Source organism: Mytilus galloprovincialis, chromosome 4, assembly GCF_965363235.1.
Source record: "Mytilus galloprovincialis chromosome 4, xbMytGall1.hap1.1, whole genome shotgun sequence".
Classification (NCBI taxonomy): Eukaryota; Metazoa; Mollusca; class Bivalvia; order Mytilida; family Mytilidae; genus Mytilus; species Mytilus galloprovincialis.
This window is the reverse complement of record NC_134841.1, coordinates 95298865-95317722: the sequence shown is the minus strand read 5'-3', so window position 1 is coordinate 95317722 and position 18858 is coordinate 95298865. Positions and strand designations below refer to the sequence as shown.

At 32.3% G+C, this 18858-nt stretch overlaps 2 protein-coding genes across 2 annotated transcripts; both read left to right on the top strand.

Annotated features, from left to right (window-relative positions):
- The first annotated feature begins 3105 nt into the window (after positions 1 to 3105).
- On the top strand, positions 3106 to 11405 carry LOC143073481 (E3 ubiquitin-protein ligase TM129-like). Its single transcript, XM_076249062.1, has 4 exons — positions 3106 to 3399; positions 6096 to 6570; positions 10487 to 10646; positions 11138 to 11405. Exons 1-4 carry the CDS (start codon positions 3180 to 3182, stop codon positions 11387 to 11389), a joined length of 1107 nt encoding a protein of 368 aa, XP_076105177.1. The 5' UTR covers positions 3106 to 3179; the 3' UTR covers positions 11390 to 11405.
- A 3092-nt stretch (positions 11406 to 14497) lies between these two features.
- Positions 14498 to 16368, top strand: LOC143073480 (uncharacterized). The gene has a single exon (XM_076249061.1). It carries the CDS (start codon positions 14544 to 14546, stop codon positions 16227 to 16229), a length of 1686 nt encoding a protein of 561 aa, XP_076105176.1. The 5' UTR covers positions 14498 to 14543; the 3' UTR covers positions 16230 to 16368.
- The last annotated feature ends 2490 nt before the right edge of the window (positions 16369 to 18858 follow it).

The window sequence follows — 18858 nt, the reverse complement described above, 5'->3', positions numbered from 1 at the left end:
TAGTTATGATCATAATACTATCGATTATTTTGTTTAGATATTTCGGATAATCTGTTTGTATTTGATCTACACGTATCTGTAAATAGTTTCTACTACAAGTAATTGAATGTGTGTTTTATTATTTTGCCAATTATAGTTGTAGGCCTATAGACCAATATAGTTTTAATTTTTAAAATATCAATCAATAGGACAGGACCGAAAGATAAGTTTGTAAGCTGGTCGAATGTGATTAATATGCTGTATGTCGGGAACATATTACTTGTAATAAAAGTCTGGGTTTTCTTTATAATATATGTATAATCATAAATAAAGTGTCAATTTAGGTTTTGTACGCGGTAAGATTTTTATACGACCGCAAAAATTAAAGAAAATTTGGTCGTATATTGGTATCACGTTGTCGTCGTCGTCGTCAGCGTCGTCCGAAGACGGATGGTTTCCGGATAATAACTTTAGTATAAGAGAATAGAAATCAATAAAATTTTAACTCTACAAAAAAAGGTTGGGATTGATTTTTGGGGGTTATAGTCTAAATGGTTTAGGAATTAGGGGCCCAAAGGGGCCCAAAACAAGCATTTGTCTAGTTTCAGGACAGTAAATTGCTCAAAAACAGTTCCACAATGTTGATACCATTAAGTAGAAAGTTAGTATTTATTTTAAAGGTTAAGGGCAAACAGTCTAGCAATTAACGGCCAAAAAGGGGCCAAAAACAAGCATTTTTGTAGTTTCGGTACAATAACTTATGTATAACTGTATGGATCTCTCTGACATTGTACCACAATGTTCCATATAACGAAGGGAAGGCTTGGATTCAGTTTGAGGTTAATATCCCTGAACATTTAGGAATAAGGGGCAAAAAAGGGCAAATAAGAAGCATTTTTCTAGTCTACAGACCATAACTTGTGTTAAAGTGTATAGATCTCTCTGAAATTGTACTATAGGGTTTCTTACTACAAAGCAAAGGCTGGAATTGAGTTTTAGGGTTGGTGCTCCAAGGGGGTTTCAATAAGTGAGGGGTCAAAAAAGTGGCCAAAAAAGTATTTTTGTAGTTTTCAATCAATAACTTGTGTTAAAGTGTATAAATGGTTAGGGGGATATGGATAAAAATTGTTAAGCAATTAGGGGCTAAAAAGGGGGAAAGCAAGGTTTTTTCAGGTTGAAGGATAATTTAGACAATTTATAAGCAGTATAAGGGAGGTAATCCAATTAAAATTTTAAGAATACTGTTATACATATGTTTGATTACTTGATTACCTCTCCAGTGGCGGATTCAGAGGGGGGCGTAGAGGGCGTACGCCTCCCCTTTGCTCGGACATTTTTTTTTTTTTTTTTGGTAAAATGATTAATCAGACTTTGCCATTTCCTTTGTACCTTAATTAGTACTCTAGTATTTAATTTTTATGCGACAATTCTTTACTTAGAAAGATATATTTTGCTGAAATTTACTGATTATCAAAGTCATGTGATTCCCTACGGTGGAGTCGACCAGTGCGTCTCTCTGTCAAATTACAGTAACACAATGCTCAGGCTGAGTGAGGATGACAATCATGACACCTTCATAGCAACGAAGTATTGACTTCTATTTCACTATACTACCAAGCAGAAAGTAATACTCTATAGACTCTCACTCCACAGCAAAAGAGTCATCTAACTACGAAAAGCCCCAAACGCCCCAGCCTATTTTAAAATAACATAGCTGAATAATGATCCCTGGGGCAGTCGTTTTAAGCTCTAGATAGTCGTAATTAAGTACGAACCAATGGATTTAAGGAGACAGTCTTAGATATTTGAGAGAAAAAAAATGACTCTGATTTTTGCCGTAATGTCTAACCGGAATGTCTGTTTCGCCGAACTGATATATGGAATACTTTTTTTCAAGACCAGACTGCAACCTGCCTGCTGGGTGTGACCTTTATGAAAAATGTTGGCCGTACCTGGATTGAAAACAAAAATCTTGTCCACCTTTTTGCTATTAGAAATGAATATTTCCAACAGAATTGTATGGCATTAAATGAACATGATGAATAAAACGGGCATATTTTTTTGTGGCAGGGGTTTTAATGTCTGACCCGAATGTTCTTATATGATAGACAAAAAATAGGGAGAATACAGCATCGAAAATGTCCAACCCTAAACACCTTTACAGCAACTACAAAATATGCCCCACGCCATGAACGGTTTTTAAAAAAAGTGCATATTACTTTATTTTATGTTTTAGCCCAAAAAAGGGCCCAAAAAAATTTTTCGCCTCGCTCCGCTCGGCGATCTTTAAAAATTTCGCCCCCCCTTTCCAAAATCCTGGATCCGCCCCTGCTCTCTTACAATGCTTGACAATTATGTGTATTAAGAAATAATGATTGTCTTGAGATGTGTAGCTGGAAATTTATTTTTAGAAGTTACTGTTAATTATTATTAATTTTAACCAAATTAATACTAATTTTACCATGACTGTATGTCATTTTATATTTTAATACTTCATGATGTATTTAAATGAGTAGTTATTGTTGACAACTCCATTAGAAATTTGAATTGAGATTATTTTTGGAATAAGGGAACGAAGGAAGTCAAAAAAAATGGGGAGGGGGTATAGAATTTTTCGGCTTAATTCAGATTTCAGAAATTAAAAAGAATTTCTCTTCAAATATTTCTTTTTTAGGGGATTAATATTCAACAGCATAGTGTATTGCTCAAAAGCAAAAAAAAAAAAAAATAAGTTCATTAGATCACATTTATTCTGTGTCAGAAACCTTTGCTGTGTCAACTATTAAATCACAATCCAAACTCAGAGCTGTATCAAGCTTGAATGTTGTGTCCATACTTGCCCCAACTGTTCAGGGTTTGACCTCTGTGGTCGTATAAAGCTGCGCCCTACGGAGCTTCTGTTTCTTTTAGGAAGACAACCATTTCTTGACAGTTTAATCTCGAATCAAAACATTAAGATCCTCTATATATACATGTATGTTTCTTTTACAAAGGATAGAAGTAATGCAAATGTGAAATTTAAGATTGTTTCACAATTTCATCGGCTGGTAATTGAGATTTAAAAGCGGTTGTTAACAGTGATTTGCTGGAGTCAAACGTGTTTTCGGTCATTGGTTATATTTATAGCAAAAGTACCTCCACATGTAAAATTCTGTGTAAATTGAAAGTAGACGATCGATTGCCAAACTATTATTACTAAAATGTCGTCAAACGAAGAATCGACACTTTTTGCTATTTATACACTCGGTTATACATTTTTTAGTCTAGTAATGATAGCACCACCTACTGAATTTGTAGCTGCCGGTTTGACAGTTCAAAATATGTTGGCAAGTTTCCTTGGGAGTGAAGAACTTGGTTTTATCTACTTTCACATAAAAAGAACAGCTGCGACACTGTTGATTCATTCATGTTTTCCATTAGGTAACCATATACAAGTGTGGCTTTTAATTCACTTATCGGTGCAGGGGCGGATACAGCCATTTATTTTAAGAAAAAAGGGGGGGGGGGTTCCAAACCATAAGACAAGATAAGATAAGATATATTTTATTTCCAATTAAAGGCCCACAGGGGTATTGATATTAATGTCAAAATAAAAGGAGGTTCCAACCCCACCCACAGTGACCCCCACCCCCTTGATCCGCCACTGAGGTGATGGGTACATCTTAACTGGTTTTATCAGAGACAGACATATCATAGATTTTATTTGTATCAATATATAGCTAGGGTTTTATTCAGGATCATGTACCCTTTTTTTGTTTCAGTACTGAACCAGAGACATTTTATTTATGCCTAGCTAAATATTTGGAGATTTTATAGAAAAACCACAGCCCTTCCTGAGCTTGTACTCCTATATTTGACAGTTTTGTATTTGATAAAATAGGGAATTACTACATGCAGTGCTATCAATGACTTACTTAAAACAATTACAAACTTGTACCAATTCAAGTACACCATTAATGGCAAATGAATGGTGTGCTCAACTTAAGTAACTCAGCATTGCTCAGTGGAGATATTTTTTATTGGTTGTTTAGGATTATTTTGGTAAGCATAAACACAAGCACAACATGTTCAAATAATAAAGTGAGCAGTCTCTGTTTGAAATGTTATAGAGACAAATCAATTTATGTATTAAACATGTTAAAAGTGATAATGTCTGGATTTTCTGTAAATACCTTGGCTTGATTAATGCAATAAAATCCGTATTTTCTCTTTAATGCAATCAAACAATCAATTGTATTGCTGTCAGCAATGTTACTGTTTAGGTGTCTGGTATAAATGTAAAGCAAAATTATATCCGGGTGAAATTTGATCCGGAGGAAAAAATGTCACAGTAGTTGTTGTTATTTTTTTATCCGGAGAAATATATTTCCCTGGGATATTTTTTCCTTTGCCGTGAAATTCTATCTGGGTAGTTATCTTATTGAATAGTTATTAGAAAAAACTTATCCTTTAAAAATACTATGAAATAATAATAGTGTATTTGAAATAAAGCGAAATTGTTAAAAAAAAATGTATTATAATGGGAAATAATTTCACAAATTATCCTTGAAAAAATTTCCTGAAATATTCAAGTCAATATCATCCTTTTAAAAAGAAAATTATCATGAAACATAGGGAAGAAAACCAGAAGTAATTTCAAAGATCCTAATTGTGAAAATAATATCATGATTAAATAAGGTTAGTGAAATACATGTAAAAGTGAGTTGTTTTCAGATCTCAGTACAAATATAAATTTAAAAGTAAGTAGAAATATAGTTGCATTACTACTGTTAACAGTAATAGAAGAATTTGATTATGATGATATTTTTAACTATATAAATAGTTTTGTCTGGGGACAGAGATGTAGTTGTTGATTATATGGAAATCAGATAAATCATAGCATAACAATATATTTGAACAAAAGCATGTTTAACAGCTGGATAGTTTTTACCTGTGAAATGTTATCTGTCTTATTAAATCAAGTTGTAAGTCATCTTTTTATATAAATGAATATATAAAAAATAAGATTCAAGGACAAATTTCACTATAAAATAGATTCAGAAATGTATTATATTAATATCTTTAAAATATAAATTGCTCATAATTACCTCCCTTTGATAAATTATGCAAATTTGGTCTACCTTTGTGAAACATTTTATAATTATAGTCAGGTATATATTGATTGTGAGTAACTTACGTAGTAGTTAGTGGGACTTTATTTCACACGGTTCTGTGAAATATAGTACAGCAAATATATACCGGTACATACTATCCGCATAACACAGATAGATTTTCACTCCTCTGGAAAAAATCAACCTGTGAAATACCATGCCTGGAAAAAAATTACCGGGACAAATTATCCTCAGGATAAAATATCCCAGAGGAAGAAATAAACCGTTACATAAATGTAGTCCAAATAATTATGACGTCTGGCAAGGCTATTTTATTTATTTTCTGGGACACCTTCCCAGAAACAAAAAATAGCCTTGCCAGACTTCAGAATTATTTGGACTAGTATAAATGTACAAAATTTCCAGTCTCTTATATTTAGAATTTTTATTGTTATATTAATAGACTTTAAACATTTGTAATACACAGCACCATTTTAACTTTGATAAAAAATAATCAGTAATCAATAATCAAAAGGTTAAAGGCAGGGTTTTCATGGTTATAAGTCTTGTTTGTCTAAAAACAAGGCTACACATGACTTCAAGAAGTTACCAATTTGACATCAAACTAATAGGCAATGTGTTTTATTGATTAGATTAAAGTATAATGTACATGTATTATATTATAGTATAATTTAATTTTGGATGTAACGCGTCTTCTGATTGGCTGATGTTATTTTGTTATGAGCCCATAGACATAATTTAGTCATGTTACCGTGACGTCATCAACATTTTTTTCATGGTTTTCTACGGTTTTAAATGGAATTTAGAATTAAATTATAAGAAATGATTAATATTTTTTCTGTCTATTCGAAATAACATAAAAAATGTGGTGCACACTTAAATAACTCGCTACTCGCGTTATTCAGTGAGCACCAAATTTTTTATATTATTTCTTCATAGACAGAAAAAATATTACAGTCATTCCTTAAATAAATTAAAGTGGCACAATATTTTTTTTCATTTCAGGTTATTTTCTAGGACTGAGATATGTCTCACCTCTACAACATCTTTATTGGTTTCCTTACTTTGCATGGTATTGGCAGATATATTTGACAATTAGCCTCTTTATCATTATAATTGTATCAGCTGTTGTGTTTTACTGGTCTACAGACAATTGGTCCAGACATCCGATTGCTAAAGAACTTGGTTATCTTACTAATAATGCAGGAAGTTGGAGAGCAGTGGCATCTTCTATAAATGTTGAGTTCCGCCGTTTTGACAAATTTACATCTGGCCCACATGGGAGAAGAGTCATTGTCACAGACTCATGGGTTATGAAAACATCCACATATTTTTTAAATATAGCACATCAAAATGATATTCATCTAACTTTATCCAAATCAGAGGAACACACTCTTTCCTATGAAAGTATGACATCAGTGCAGTATCTTAATATCTCAGTAGTTAGTATCAACAAGAAAGTTACACCATTTCAAATCAGGCAAGTGAAGTAGTTAAAATAAACTAACAAATTAAACCATTGCAAAATTCAACAATTTCAAAACAGGCAAGTCAAATAGATAATATGAACCAAAAAGTTGTACCATTTCCAACCATGCAAGTCAAGTAGTTAGTATCAACAAGAAAGTTAAACAATTTCAAATCAGGCAAGTCAAGCAGTTACATTTTTGTAGCATCAACAAGAAAGTTAGACCATTTTAAATCAGGCAAGTCAAGTAGTTGATATTAACTAGTAAATTAAACCAGTTCAAATCAGGCAATAAAAAAAGTTAGCACCAATAAGAAAGCCCAACCATTACATATCAGGCAAGTCAAATAGTAAGTACCAATAAGATGCTCAACCATTACATATCAGGCAAGTCAAATAGTAAGTACCAATAAGAAAACTCAACCATCACATATCAGGCAAGTCAAATAGTTAGTACCAATAAAAAAGCTCAACCAGTACATATCAGGCAAGTCAAATAGTTGATACCAATAAGAAAGCCCAACCATTACATATCAGGCATGTCAAATGGTTAGTACCAATAAGAATGCCCAACCATTACATATCAGGCAAGTCAAATAGTTAGTACCAATAAGAAAGCCCAACCATTACATATCAGGCAGTCAAATAGTAAGTACCAATAAGATGCTCAACCAGTACATATCAGGCAAGTCAAATAGTTAGTTCCAATAAGAAAGCTCAACCATTACATATCAGGCAAGTCAAATAGTTAGTACCAATAAGATGCTCAACCATTACATATCAGGCAAGTCAAATAGTTAGTTCCAATAAGAAAGCTCAACCATTACATATCAGGCAAGTCCAATAGTTAGTACCAATAAGAAAGCTCGACCAGTACATATCAGGCAAGTCAAATAGTTAGTACCAATAAGAAAGCTCAATCAGTACATATCAGGCAAATCAAATAGTTAGTACCAATAAGAAAGCCAATCCATTACATATCAGGCAAGTCAAATAGATAGTACCATTAAAAAAGCTCAACCATTACATATCAGGCAAGTCAAATAGATAGTACCAATAAGAAAGCTCAACCATTTCAAATCAGGCAAATCAAGTAGTGAGTATCAACTAGTAAGTTAAACCAGTTCAAATCAGGCAGTTCAAACAGTAAGTACCAATAAGAAAGCTCCATATGAACCAAAAAGTTGTACCATTTCCAACCATGCAAGTCAAGTAGTTAGTATCAACAAGAAAGTGAAACAATTTCAAATCAGGCAAGTCAAGTAGTTACATTTTTGTAACATGAACAAGAAAGATAGACCATTTTAAATCAGGCAAGTCAAGTAGTTGATATTAACTAGTAAATTAAACCAGTTCAAATCAGGCAATAAAAATAGTTAGTACCAATAAGATGCTCAACCATTACCTATCAGGCAAGTCAAATAGTTAGTACCAATAAGAAAGCCCAACCATTACATTTCAGGCAAGTCAAATAGTAAGTACCAATAAGAAAGCTCAACCATCACATATCAGGCAAGTCAAATAGTTAGTACCAATAAGATAGCCCAACCATTACATATCAGGCAAGTCAAATAGTAAGTACCAATAAGATGCTCAACCATTACATATCAGGAAAGTCAAATAGTTAGTTCCAATAAGAAAGCTCAACCATTACATATCAGGCAAGTCTAATAGTTAGTACCAATAAAAAAGCTCAACCAGTACATATCAGGCAAGTCAAATAGTTGATACCAATAAGAAAGCCCAACCATTACATATCAGGCAAGTCAAATGATTAATACCAATAAGAATGCCCAACCATTACATATCAGGCAAGTCAAATAGTTAGTACCAATAAGAAAGCCCAACCATTTCATATCAGGCAGTCAAGTAGTAAGTACCAATAAGATGCTCAACCATAACATATCAGGCAAGTCAAATAGTTAGTTCCAATAAGAAAGCTCAACCATTACATATCAGGCAAGTCAAATAGTTAGTACCAATAAGATGCTCAACCATTACATATCAGGCAAGTCAAATAGTAAGTTCCAATAAGAAAGCTCAACCAGTACATATCAAGCAAGTCAAATAGTTAGTACCAATAAGAAAGTTCGACCAGTACATATCAGGCAAGTCAAATAGTTAGTACCAATAAGAAAGCTCAATCAGTACATATCAGGCAAATCAAATAGTTAGTACCAATAAGAAAGCCCATCCATTACATATTAGGCAAGTCAAATAGATAGTACCATTAAAAAAGCTCAACCATTACATATCAGGCAAGTCAAATAGATAGTACCAATAAGAAAGCTCAACCATTTCAAATCAGGAAAGTCAAGTAGTGAGTATAAACTAGTAAGTTAAACCAGTTCAAATCAGGCAGTTCAAACAGTAAGTACCAATAAGAAAGCTCCATATGAACCAAAAACTTGTACCATTTCCAACCATGCAAGTCAAGTAGTTAGTATCAACAAGAAAGTTAAACAATTTCAAATCAGGCAAGTCAAGTAGTTACATTTTTGTATCATGAACAAGAAAGATAGACCATTTTAAATCAGGCAAGTCAAGTAGTTGATATTAACTAGTAAATTAAACCAGTTCAAATCAGGCAATAAAAATAGTTAGTACCAATAAGATGCTCAACCATTACCTATCAGGCAAGTCAAATAGTTAGTACCAATAAGAAAGCCCAACCATTACATTTCAGGCAAGTCAAATAGTAAGTACCAATAAGAAAGCTCAACCAGTACATATCAGGCAAGTCAAATAGTTAGTACCAATAAAAAAGCTCAACCAGTACATATCAGGCAAGTCAAATAGATAGTACCAATAAGAAAGCTCAACCATTTCAAATCAGGCAAGTCAAATTCTTAGTATCAACAAGAGATTTAAACCATTTCAAATCAGGCAAGTCAAGTAGTGAGTATCATCTAGTAAGTTAAATCAGTTCAAATCAGGCAGGTCAATGAGTAAGTACCAATAAAAAAGCTCAACCATTACAAATCAGGCAAGTCGAGTTGTTAGTATCAACTAGACAATTAAACAATTTCAAATCAGGCAAGTCAAGTAGTTACATTTTTGTAGCATCAACAAGAAAGTAAGAGCATTTTAAATCAGGCAAGTCAAGTAGTTAGTATCAATAAAAAAGTTAAACCAGGCAAGTCAAGTAGTTGATATCAACTAGTAAGTTAAACCAGTTCAAATCAGGCAAGTCCAATGTATCGTAGTACCAATAAGAAAGTTAAACCATTTTAAATCAGAGAAGTCAAGTAGTTGATATCAATAAGAAAATTTAACAATTTTATATCAGGCAAGTGAAATAGTTAGTATCAAGAAGAAAGTCAGATGTCAGATTTGAAATCAGACAAGTCAAGTTGTAAGTGTAGAGAAAAAAGTTAAACCATTTCAAATCAGGCAAGTTACTGTTATTGTTAATTTAATTTATAATTTTAGGATTGATAAGAATGAAAAACCTACAGTTGATTGTTAATAAAAAGAAGATAAAAGGATAAGGCTTATTAATTTCTGACACAAAATCCCTTAATACACATAACAAAACACAAAACAAAGAACATCCTTGTGTTTTTCTTAATCTCCGATTTTTAGCAAGACCTTCAACACAAAAAAAAGTTCTCACATCATTGCAAATTCAAGATGGCCCTTTGCACATATTTGAGTGGAATGGAAACATTTGAATGTTTTTAATAGTACATAGTGTGTAAGTATAATGATAAATGTTTAAAAAGTAAAGATACATGTAGTAGTTTGACTTGGGATGCATTGCATACAAATTTTACACAGAATTAAATAAAAAAAAAAAACTACAAAAAACATGTAATTTCAGAACATGTATACATATTTATAAATGCACTTTAATAGTTTTATTTTTTAAGTTGGTCCTTGCTACACTTAATTAAAACATGACATTATACACGGTTGCTCTTTTCAGACTGAACTCATTGGAATACAGAGATTTGAAAGAAAAACTATCAGGGCCAATTAGAAATGCTAGAAACATTGTAATAAAACAATCTTTAAGTGACCAGTTTTTGGAAGCATTCCATGAACAAGTGAATCTCAATCATGACTTTCGTTTGCCTTTAAATATGGTAAGTATTTCTGAGAGCAAAATAAAAAGAGTAAAACGCAGCTTCATGCTCATTCCTAAATGTGTGAAAAAAATTACAAAATACAGCATTTAACCTACAAGTATAAGAGGAATTAATTTTATTATAATTGGAAATTCTCTTTACTATAAAAAAAAAAGTGCAATTGCTAATATGTCCCTTTTGTAAGCACGATGTGAGCCTAATAATTAACTAACACCATAATCTGTACTCTGTAACATAATTATGAGAAAGAAAAAAATACAATGCAAGCAGCTCCAGTTGTTTCCATGCCATAACTTATGACCTTTTGAACAAATATCGGCAAGTTTGATATTAATCCTTTACACATGCCCATTTATTACAAGTCGTTAAATGAATATGGACTGCCAGCATTGAATATGACGCTTCCTTTTAAGATTTGTACACCAAGGAAAAAGTTAAAATGTTTATAACTTATGTTTTCAAGATGTCTGAATGTCTTATCTCTGCAGGATTGTGATAACTGTATTGGATGTATGCAGAAAGAATCTGATGTGAAGCTTGTAAAACTTTGTGATGATCCAGAAGCTGGAAATTGTGTTCAGTGTTTTTGTCGACCTATGTGGTGTTTAGAATGTATGGGTAAATGGTTTGCAAGTCGTCAGAATCAACAAAGACCTGAAATATGGATGAGTGGAAAATCACCCTGTCCTACATGCAGAGCAACATTTTGTGTTTTGGATGTCTGTAAAATTGTTAAATAAATGTTAAAAATATAAAGACTGTACTGGTATTTCAAAACTTGCATAGATCTAACTATTGTTCCGGTACATGAAAAAGCATGTTCAATTTTTATTTCACATGACAACTTGAAACCCTTGTTTACAGGGAAATATGAAACTGGTGTTATTAATTTATTTTGCTTGAAGGGAAAATACATTTTCTTTTTAAATAATCAACATTCCAGTAATACAAAGATCAGATCTAAATCTACATCATGTCTAGAGGAGTTATTTTTCATGATAATACCAGCAGCTGATTCATGAGGTTATTTATAATATTTAAGGAAAATACCCTTTTTAGATTATCTGGCCTGAAAGGCCACATGAAGATTTAGCCATATGTGGCATCTGTCGACATCCACCTGTCCATCATCATAAACTTTTTTTAAATCTCCACTGAAACTACTGGGTCATATGAAACAAAACTTTACCTTGGTGAACCTAAGGTTGTCTTTTTGAGAAATTTTATTTACTTAGGAATTATTGCCCCTGAAATTTCATTTTTTCCTTTTTATCTAAAAAACAGATACTGTGAAATTTTGAATAGTAAAAATGTCCAAAACAAAGTTTTTTCTTTGTTAAGAATGTATATTTTTAGATAAAAAAAAATGTTAAAAATATACAGTTGTCAATTTATAGCTTCTTTTAGGAGTTATTGAGCACTCTTGAAAGAAAAAAATTAGTTTTGGCAGAAAATACACAGAAAAATTGAAATAAGCAAAAGTGTTGGGCAAAATAAGATCTACGATATTTGTGGTCTGAAATTCTATCTGACATCTGTCTGTTGTCCTGACTTCACTTTCATGGTTCAATGACCACATAGAATAACATTTTTCATTAGCAGTTTATGAATAAAGGGTCACCTAAATTTTGTATGCAGAATCATTGCAAAGTTTACATATTGATCAGACAGGGTTCACCTTATCTCATGGTTTTGTATAAATCTGCAGTAAGTTTATATGTCAACTATATTTGGTGTAAAGGATTGTAAGCTAACTTGTTTGTATGGTTGGGTTTATCTAACCATGACTCAGTTTGTGGATCAACTAATTTTGCATGACTTTTTCTGAGATCATTTACTTTTTTTAAAATTCATTTCAAGTAAATTTCCAAATTACTTTATTATCTTAAAAGTATTTTCCCCCTTTTTCATACATTCTTGCTGTTATCTTTTTTTTAACTATACCACTATGATATGATCAATGCCCCTCTGTTCTTTTTCCCCATATGTTTAGCTTCAAATATAGAACTTCTAATCAAAGCAGTCAAATTAATATTATTTTGAAAATTTTATATACAAATTTAAAGAACTAAAACTAGTTGAATAAAGTGTATAAAGGTTTTATAATAGCATTTTTCCACTTTACATGAATTAAACCCAGTTAATCATGTTAATTAGAGAATATGAGAGTAAAATGGCGAACTCCCCTTTCATTTCTGTCCTTACTGAATAGATATAAAAGAAAAAGATCATGTTTCGAAAAATGCTGACCTATTGATCGGATTTGTGAGATTTAAATAATCATTCAATATTCATAGGTGTACCAAAACATACACTTTGACATGCATTTAACAGTTTATCGTTTCTTATTCAATCAGAACAAGTTCAACCTTTGATTACGTAAGTGTAGAAGCCACTCCCATTCAGCAAAAAAGAAAAATAATAACATTTCTATGATGTTTGTGCTATATAATTTTATTGAGGGTTGCTATTAAATCATTTATTGTTTGATGTCCTTGAAGCATATGTAGACTGTCATATCGCCTTGTTTAATTGTCTTTCCGTTAGCCTTAGTTAGAAGATAGGGCCTTCTTTTACTTTGGGGATCCCAACCCAAATAGAGCTATACTTAACTATCCCAACCCCAAACCTAACCTAACCAATACCTAAATCACCACTAACCCTAACCCTTAAACATAACCCTTACCTAGAACATCCCCTAATCTAACCATAACCATGACTGAACCCTAACTCTAAAAGTATAGGGACCCCTAAAGTAAAAGAAGACCAAAGATAGATATATCATATATGATAATTTGCCTATGTAATAATCTGAGACTACCATAATATCAGATAGTAATCTAATAAGGAGATGTAGTATTGTTTCCGATGATTTATATATTAGTTGAGTTTTGCCCAACTTGAAGGAGAACATTTGAAATTTCATCGGGAAAGAACTTGAAATTAAAAGAAAGTATATATGTTTGGTATGTGCAGAAGCATTTCTTTTTAAACTCATCTGAAGGCTTCGTGTAAGCAGCGGCGGACTTGCATGGTACTTGTCCAATCGTTTTCCCACGTAACCAACAAATGGCCAGGATAAAAACAACTGAAGGATGAAATAGACCATAGTCGGGGAAATTAAGTTACTGAGACTTTAATTTTGACGTGGAAGCTCTACTCTGCTCGTCGTTGAAGAGGATACAGCGACTGCAGTTATTAAACTCAGGCTTTTGTTGACTTTTATGCAACCTCTTCTTCTACTAATCGTATTGGTTTGACATTGGGGAAAAAATCTGTGTATACAAAGATAATTATACAAACAACATGCGTTAATGTTACGCAGTGTTTTATAGTTGTGTTCCATTCAACTAGTACACTGAAATAGAATTCGGAATTTCTGGATTATTGAATTTTTTTTTATATCATTTGACATCAGCACATTAATCATTTAGGAAGAGTTTTAAATAATTTACTGTGAATCATTGGTTATAAATTCAAGATTTCATGTGATAAAAGTAAAATTAGAACGGGTATACTTACTGTCTGAATGTCACATTGGCATATTTTATATGATTCACATGCATGTGTTGATGTATGCAGTATAATATTTCATAATATTCTTTTGTGCTTTGTATTTTTTTAATTAAATTTTGCATGTTTTGGTTGTAAATTATGCACTGGCATAAACATGGTTTTGTTGTATTCTTCCTCAAATTAGAACTTTTAAATATACCTGTGAACAGGGTGAATAGATATATATACATAACAGTTAAAAGTCACTTAAATATAAAATAAACAAGAAAACCATCCTCGATCACTTTACAATTAAACGGTTGGTGATTTTAGGGTAGATGACACATAACTATTGTATTTAAAATGTAGAAACGTCAAATATATGCATTCCCTTAAATAATGGCGGCTGAAAGGAAAGTTAGACGATTTTGTAGTGTTTGTGAAAAGGAAAATCTTGTAGCATGGAAATGTCTAAATTGTTTGGAATTACAATGTGGTGATTGTAAAAATGTCCACGAAAAATTCTCGATAAGTAAGAATCATATTCTTATACCACTGGATAAACTAAGTCCTTCTATGATGGAGGAGCAAAAAGTTAAAATCACGTCTGCTATCAACAATCAGGAACAGTGTGACTTATTCTGCATCAATTGCAACGTTAGGATCAACACGGCAGATTCCATTATGGAACATCTTGCTCACAATTTGGACAGTTTTGAATCGTTCAATAAGACTCTTAAAAACAATATTGAAACTCTCATATCGAAAATCACATTAGAAGTCGGATCGTCGAAATTGTACGATGACAAAAAACAAATGGTGGAGGAAAAAAGAGAAATGAAAAGAGAAATTCAAAAGAGGTATGAGGAAATAATATTGAGTTGTAAAGCTAATGTGAAATCCCTAAACAACGATATAGATAAGTTTTACAAAGAAAGAGAAAAACATATTAAAGAAGCTAATAAGAGAGTTGGGAAAGAAAGTACGAAGCTTGTCAAGGCCAGAGACAAACTCGGCATGCTGCAATATAAAGCAGAACTTCCACAATTGCAAACTTCGTTTATTTCCACAAAACAACAACTTGAAAAATACTTATCAACTTTACCCGTCGATGAACAGATAGTATTTCAAACTGGAGATCAAACTTCTGATGACATCGCACGAGATATAGGATCCCTACACTACTCTATAGCAGCTTCTGGAAAATCAGGGAGAAGTTTTCAGTTGGTGTTAATAGAGAAAACCGGACCAACCAAACTACAGACCGTTTCTGTTATAACACCTTGTGGTGATACTGATGTCTGCATTGGAGGCGTGAAACACAAAACGATACAACTGGTCAACCTTACTAGACCATCGATTCCACTCAACGAATTTACTGTGACATTTTATGATTTTACATCTTCAGCGGATGGCAGTTTATTGTACATTACAGATTTCAAAAACAAATGCTTACAAGCTGTGACAAAACTTGGAGATTTGAAAAATATTAAAACTTTCTCGCCGCTTTTGCCAACTTGTGTACACGTTACATCTACTCATGAAATATACGTCGGAATAGTAGAATCTGACAGTCAAAATGTCGACGCAGATAGTAAAAGAGCAATACTGAAATTGACACCACAAGGAATTTTCAAGGCCGAATTTGAATTTGATTTGAGAGGCACTCGACTATTTACTGTGCCATATCGATGTCATGTGAACGAAACGAACAAATGTATTGTCGTAATTGACAAATACGATCCATCCACAGGACGAGTAATAGCATTTGACGAGACTGGGGAAGTGAAGTTCCGATATTCTGGATTCACAGCTAGTTCTAAATTTAAACCGTTTAGACCAACGAATGTCAGCTGTACACAAAGGGGGGAAACAATTATTTGTGATATCGATAATCACTCTTTGCATATCATAGACAAACACGGATTCTTTATCCAGAATTTGTCGACTCTTGACGTGGGTATACTGCATCCGCATAGCATGGCTATAGATTCCTATGATCGTTTATGGATTGGCACGGGTCACCCTCCGACTGATACTAAACAGAAGGGGCAGATATACATCACTAGATTGACAAAGAAATAACTGAGCTTTTAGCCGTATGAGGATAGATTACTGTGTCTTTCAATGGGATTGTTTAAAATAATCAGAAACTGAAAAGTATTTTCTGTCTCTCCTGTAACTTACATATATTTTGTAATAACGCTAATAATTGTGATATGTTAAAATCAAAAGCCTATTCTGTTGATAACTGAAACACAAGCGACTGCAAAATAAGACATTTTATTTTTATACATTGATGTGTCTACTTTAAAATCGTTTTTTTTTTTCTATTGCAACATTGTGTTTTCTTCTGCATGTTTAAATGAAAAAAAAAGGATTACAATTAGAATATTAATGGTAAATGGTATGAATATGATATTTTCACAATAATAAAAAGTTAATATATATTTTACAATCCTAATTCTTATTATCATAAGTGATTTCATCAAGTGAGTTGCAATACAAGTAAATATTTAGCAAAAGGGAAAACACTATTTCAACTGAATTCTCAAAAATGTTACATTAAAAGAGCATAATCAATGCAGGAGACATAAACAGTTACTGCAGTGAAAAAAAATACGATTATCAAAATCTGCTTGAAACAGTCGAATTGTGTTCAAGAAAAAAATATCTTGCTCGCTACTGGTTCAAAACATCAAACACAACCGATACTACCAGCACTGCCACATAAGAAGAAAGTTTTCTCTTTCACGTGGGTAATTGGAGGCATAGTTTAGTGTTTCTAAACTAGATTTCTATGAAAGGTTTTGTGGACTTTTGTTTACGCCTGTGGGTTTTGTTCACGGTGTTATTTCTCGCTATTAAGCTTGCAATAACCTCTTGATATTCCTTTTTCTTCCAGTGTTTTTAAAAAAAATATTACGTTGTTTGTTTATATGTCTTAAACTTCGAATATTCTGACTGATTCATTTTATTTCACTCCATGTGTATATTTTTAGTTTTAGTTTGTTATATAACACGAAACACTATTGAACCGTAAAGGCATTTCATCATATAAACAAAATTACTATTACCTACACTTTTTTTTTACATGAACGAAAATTGTAGATTCATTCGGTTTAGAATTATTTATGATTTATTAGGATTTTAGGTGTGTTTTTCGCTTGATCAGGTGTGTTAAATCATGAAATAAAATGTTGTACCTGAATACCTGTAATGTTCTAATGATGATATATTTAAAAACTAATTTGGTTTTTCCATATAAAAGAATATGTGTCACAGTGTGTTCCCACATCAATTCATGTAAACGCTTTCCTCCTAATGATCAACTAAAACCAATATACAGGCATATAACTCTATTAAGCTGAACAGCTGTAAACCGCGAAGTGACTGGAAAATATGTCCTGTTGTATATTTTAGGAAGTAAACTTTTGTATAATCCAAATGATTTTCTTACTACAAGAAAGATTTATTTCAAGGTATAAGACAAGACATATAATTTAAGAAGCCTATAAAACTGTATAAAATCATCTTACAACCGTGAGATTGATTGTTGCTTATTGTCCAGTTACAAATATTTCATGCATATACCAAGACAAAATTATGACATAATAAAATTCAACAATTGCAATGAAAGTCATGAAACAATATTTCTTCATACAAACTAATATTGTTAAAGTATTTTCAATACGACTCTAGTTTTGTATCCGAAATACCAAAAAAAAAAGAAGATTTTTGGGCGGTTTTAATTTAGAAGCCTGAGACATTTTAGGATGTATATGATCCTGTTGAGCAAAGAAATAAGTAATGGTGCGGAATATTAGACCTATAAAGTACAAAAGGAAAAACAAAAAAGTTAATAAAAACGTTGCAAGACTATATAAAAAAAAGAAGATGTGGTTTGATTGCCAATGAGACAATTCTTCACAAAAAACCACTTGACACAAGAATTAATAACTATAGGTCACCGTACGGCCTTCTACAATAAGCAAAGACCATACCGCATAGTCAGTTATAAAAAGGCCACGAAATTACAAGGTAAAATAATTCAAACGAAAAAACTATCGGCCTAATTCATATATAAAATAATGAACAAAAAACAAATATGTAAAACAGCAACAAACGACAACCACTTGCCGATTACAGGCTTCTGACTTGGGGTAGCCGTTTAACCCCGCCACATTTTGTATGTATGTATGTGTCTGACAGGGTTAAACATGTTAGCATGGTTAGTAGGCGCTATAAGATGTCCAATCCAATCCAAGCTTTGTATATTCTGTACAGACTGAATCTCCGGCTATTCATTGTCTTTAGATTCCAAATTCATCTTTAAATTACAACACTTGGCCAAACACAAAAACAAAGTTGACAAGCAAGTTAACAAAATCGTTTGGTATACATGTATCTGTATATTAGCTCCAATAGTGATATTTATCAGTCATTTGACCTAGAAAATGTCACGGTCGACTTCTATATGTCATAAGGAGTATTCAGAAATACAAGCTGTCCAAATACTAAATAAGAGTTTTTAACTTCTATATATAAATGTTTTTAACCCCGAAAGGCGTTGCCATGTATATCATACCACATCTTCCTATATCTATATATCATGTTTAGAATCGTATGTTCTTTCACAAGCGGCAAAATAAAATTTCAAATTAAGGGAAAGTTTGAATGCATGTTCAAAAATACGTTATTATGTTGCAAGAAC